The sequence below is a fragment of the Poecilia latipinna genome, unplaced genomic scaffold (genome assembly GCF_001443285.1).
Source record: "Poecilia latipinna isolate Pla-1442-1.1 unplaced genomic scaffold, P_latipinna-1.0 Scaffold26, whole genome shotgun sequence".
Lineage (NCBI taxonomy): Eukaryota > Metazoa > Chordata > Actinopteri > Cyprinodontiformes > Poeciliidae > Poecilia > Poecilia latipinna.
The window spans coordinates 154,541-159,189 of record NW_015112642.1 but is presented as its reverse complement, the minus strand read 5'-3'; the positions used below and the strand labels follow the sequence as shown (position 1 = coordinate 159,189).

The 4,649-nt window shown below is 37.8% G+C and overlaps 1 protein-coding gene across 4 annotated transcripts in view; it reads left to right on the top strand.

The window, feature by feature from the left end:
- arhgap21a (Rho GTPase activating protein 21a) overlaps positions 1–4,649 on the top strand; it is a 109,605-nt gene that overhangs the window by 75,768 nt on the left and 29,188 nt on the right. For all 4 annotated transcript variants that reach the window (XM_015038213.1, XM_015038206.1, XM_015038198.1 and 1 more), the window contains 2 exons: positions 3,378–3,470; positions 4,062–4,140. In XM_015038213.1, coding sequence (XP_014893699.1) covers positions 3,378–3,470; positions 4,062–4,140 — 172 coding nt within the window. The remainder of the gene's footprint in view (positions 1–3,377; positions 3,471–4,061; positions 4,141–4,649) is intronic.

Below are 4,649 nucleotides of genomic sequence, written 5' to 3'. Positions count from 1 at the left end.
ATCCATCTGCACAACCAACTTTTCATCCATCTGTTCATCCATCTGTTCATCCATCTGCTCATCCAACTGTTCATCCATCTGTTCATCCATCCATCTGTTCATCCATCTGCTCATCCAACTGTTCATCCATCTGTTCATCCATCTGTTTATCCATCTGCTCATCCAACTGTTCATCCATCTGTTCATCCATCCATCTGTTCATCCATCTGCTCATCCAACTGTTCATCCATCCATCTGCTCATCCATCTGTTCATCCAACTGTTCATACATCCATCTGCTCATCCATCCATCTGCTGATCATCCATCAGTCCATCCATCCATCCGTTCATCCATCCATCTGCTCATCCATCCATCTGCTCATCCAATTGTTCATCCATCCATCTGCTGATCATCCATCAGTCCATCCATCCATCAGTCCATCCATCCATCTGCTGATCCATCCATCCATCCATCTGCTGATCCATCCATCCATCCATCCATCCATCCATCCATCCATCTGCTCATCCACCGTTCATCCATCCATCTGCTCATCCATCTGTTCATCCATCTGCTCATCCATCTGCTCATCCATCCGTTCATCCATCCATCTGCTCATCCATCCGTTCATCCATCCATCTGCTGATCCATCCATCTGCTTACCCATCTATCCGTTCATCCATCCTTCTGCTGATCCATCTGTTCATCCATCCATCCGTTCATCCATCCATCTGCTGATCCATCCATCCATCCGTCCGTCCGTCATTTTAAAGTTTCCAAATTTAAAACCTATTTTCTGGAGGTGATTTTCATCGTCTCATGGTTTGTTCCCAGTTTGGGAGCCCTTAGTTATCAGACAGGATCAGAGATGAAACATGAATCTAGCAGCATTTTAGTAGTGAAGCGTTGTTTATTTTTTAATTAAATCAGGTGAGATCGGTTCTGTTGGGATGGATGAAAGGAAAGAGGAGCAGTGAAGCTGTTGGCGCCCCCCTGTGGACGACTTGGAGAAAGATTTAAACGTCTGTAAATAAAAATAACGGATGGGTTTTTTTGCTGCTGCATTTCTAACACCAGCTCAACATCACTTTTACTTTGATACGCTTATTTTTAATGTTTTGTTCAAACATCAGTGCCCAGCGAGTCGATGTTAGTGTAATAAATAATTAAAGTTTTGGCTCTGATGATATGCAGTGGCCTAGTTCTTCAAACCGGTTCTCTTTCTGCCTCAGTTTCACGTCTAACAATCTCAAATCAAAGCTCAGGCTGTGTTAAAACAAATGATATAAAAACTGAATCTCCTGTTTCACTCAGGTGAAAATAATCATTTATAAATTAGGAACGTGTTTCTTCTGCTGTAAAATATTGAATAATTAATATATTAACTTGCATCATAAAAGCTCATGCGGTTTAACTATAGATAAAAGCAAATGGTTTGAAGTGGTGCTGCAAATATTTCTATTTTTATTTACATATTTATATATAAATACTTCATGTATCCTCAAAAATTACTGAAATATTCTCATCCATGTATTTTAAAGGGTTGATGGTGATGCTGTGGACAGGAAGGAGCTCCAGTAGCAGTCAGTCTTACAACAAATCTGTACAGGCCTCTGACTGAAGATGGCTGCTGACAGATTCATGACATGAAATATCCCAGATTACAGCATGTTGTAAAGGAAATAATCTGTCATTGAAACTCGTACTTTATAACCAGAATATTATAGATTAAAAGGTTTACAGATGGCACTTGAATGCATTATTATCATACTCAGAAACTCATTTTTTGTAACTATTAACCAGTGTTGCTTTGAACAGGTTTTAAACAGTTCCAACTGTTTTGAACTTTGTAATCAAACTGTAATTCTGCGTTTTGGAGCAGCTGAAGTCGCCGCTTGTGTTTTTAATTAAAGCCAGCTGCAGTTTATGCTTTTACTAAGACACTTTGGAGCATTAAAAATGTCCAAAGCTTGAGATTTCCACATGTAATCCCGCTCATCCAGCTCCATGCGTGGAAACTTACAGAATCCAATTCGTGCTGAAGAGTTCGGTGAGGTTGGAGAGAGACGGGAGGGGAGGAGTGTGTTTGTAGGCAAGATGCACGTACAGCATGCAGCATGCGCTTCACTGCGGCATGGAGGGTTGCAGTCAGAAAGAGTAGATCATGAAATGTTGCTCTGTTTCTGAGAAACTGCTTCAGTCTGGGGGTTTTCAGTTTAAAATGAATTTATACGTTTTTGTGTAATACTTTAGTTAAAATTCTCCTTGCAAGATATGCAACTATGTTATTTTATATTGTCTGCAGTTAAATCTGGAACCATATGCTCTTCCTTTAGTTGTTTCTAAAGTAGTTTAGTTGTTTTATTAGATGCAAACAAACTAAACATTACTTTAGTCTGCTGCAGTACCATGCCGCCCACAAGAGGGAGGCAGTGCTGTGCAGTTAGTCTGAAAACAAAGTGAATAAACACAGCAAAGAAGGGCATCTAGTGATTGATTTTACTATATACAACTTCTCACGGGTTTTTTTTTTCATTAGTATTAACTTGAAAAACTGGGAAATCTGGTTCGAAATGTCCTTAAATATGAAACTTTTTATAACTTCATTAAAACTAAGGCTGCAATTAATGATTATTTTAGTAAACGGTTATTCTGACGATTAATCATCAGAAATCGTCATTGATTAATCTGAGGGTTAATCGATGAATCTTATTTTTAAAATCTGTACATTCTACTGATTTTTCACATAACTACTAAAAGCTTTCTTTAAAACATTACATTAAAAGATGCAAATAAACAAATAATTTGATCCATTATTAAAAAAATAAGAAAATAAACATTTAAAATGCAGTAACATTGCATTAATTCCTTCAGTGTTGAACCAGGTGAAGCTAATACTGCCACTTAAGGAGTGTTGGATTAAACATATCTACAAACAAAATATTTTTATCTTAGATGCAAAATTTATGCATATTTCGGTGACGTTTGGTGAGGTTCATAGCTGGTGAGGCTCAGCCTCACCTGACTGCACGTCACTGGCATATTTTCCACAGTCTTGGCTTATTTACTGCTCTGCATACGTTGTTTCTTCAGCAAATAGCCTTTTTAAAAGAAAAAAAAATCTGCAAACTCCAGATAATGATTAAAATTAAAAACTAGCTGACAATTATTTCACAAATCAATTAATCACGAATAATATGATTAATCGTTTTGGCTGTAATTGAAACATTTTTACAATCCTGTCAATTAGAGTTTATTTTTCCATTTTATGATTGAAAAGCTTCAGTTTTCTGCCTATTCTTCCATGAATCAAACAGAAAGTTGGAAACGGTGCGGCCTACTCACGCATCCTCACTCTGACCAATCGTCTTCATGCCTTTTCTCTCTCTTATCATCGCCAGGGAGACAGAAGAACCGCCTGGAGCCAATGGACACCATTTTCGTCAAGCAGGTGAAGGAGGGAGGCCCCGCCCACGGAGCTGGACTCTGCACAGGTACACAGCATCATTTGTCATAATTGGAAATTGCCAAGCAGAACAAACAGGAGGTAGAAAATAACAGATGGCTCCTCTGTGGGGGGCTGAACAAAGTCTAACGTTCCTTTCTCTTGCATTCCTACTTTTTTTTCTCATCTTATTTATACATGAATCAGTTCTAATTATAAGCAGCGAGGATAAAAATACTTGAGACAATGAATCAGCAGCGTAAAGTTTAAAGTGAAGGTGATGTTGGGAGCGCCGGGTTGCCAGGTCAGCACGCTTCTTACAGGAAATGTTACAGTAAGTGGTCTGGACAAGCCTTCAGAGCTGTCTGCTTTTATCTGTCCGCCCTCCTGGGAGAAGGGAGTGTTTTCCCACATTTATCCGGTTTATCCCCCAAACTCACCTCGCCTCGCTTCCTGTTGGAGATGGCCATCTTCAGAAACCCTGAACCTACTGTCAAATAAACACACATTGTTCCTGTTAGATCTGAGCTGAGGTAATGTATGTTTGTGCTGCATGGTCTCTCTGCTCAGTAATCATGTAGAGTGTTTTTCTGATCCCTTAGTAGCAGGTTCCCTAAATTATTCCCTTAATTCCTTCCAGGGGATCGGCTTGTGAAAGTGAACGGAGAAAGCATCATCGGGAAAACTTACTCCCAGGTCATAGCCCTTATCCAGAACAGGTAGGACTGCAACCAGGCGGCGCCTTCATTTTAACGTTTCATCATTTTTACAAGCCAAAAAAATCCCCAAACATCTCGATTACTATTATTTTAGTAATCGATTACTATGTTGATTATTCTCATGATTAATCGATTAATCAAATAAAAATGGGACATTAACTATTTTTTAAATTAACCACTTAAGCGTTTTTTTTAAGGCTTTTTAAAGTGACTTAAGGCTTAAAATGAACTAAGTTATTTTAATAATTGATTAATCAGTTGAGTTGTCTGATGATTAGTTGAATAAAAAAGGCATATTTTACAAATTTTTAAATTAATCACCACTAACGTCTACTTTAAGGTTTAAGACTTTTTAAAGTGACATAAGGCTTAAACTGAACTAACAGTTATTTTAGCAATTGATTAATCTGTTAATTATTTAGACGATTAATCAAATAAAAATGGCACATTTTACAATTTTTTTAATTAACCACTTATGTATTTTTTTAAGGTGTAATCAATCAATCAAT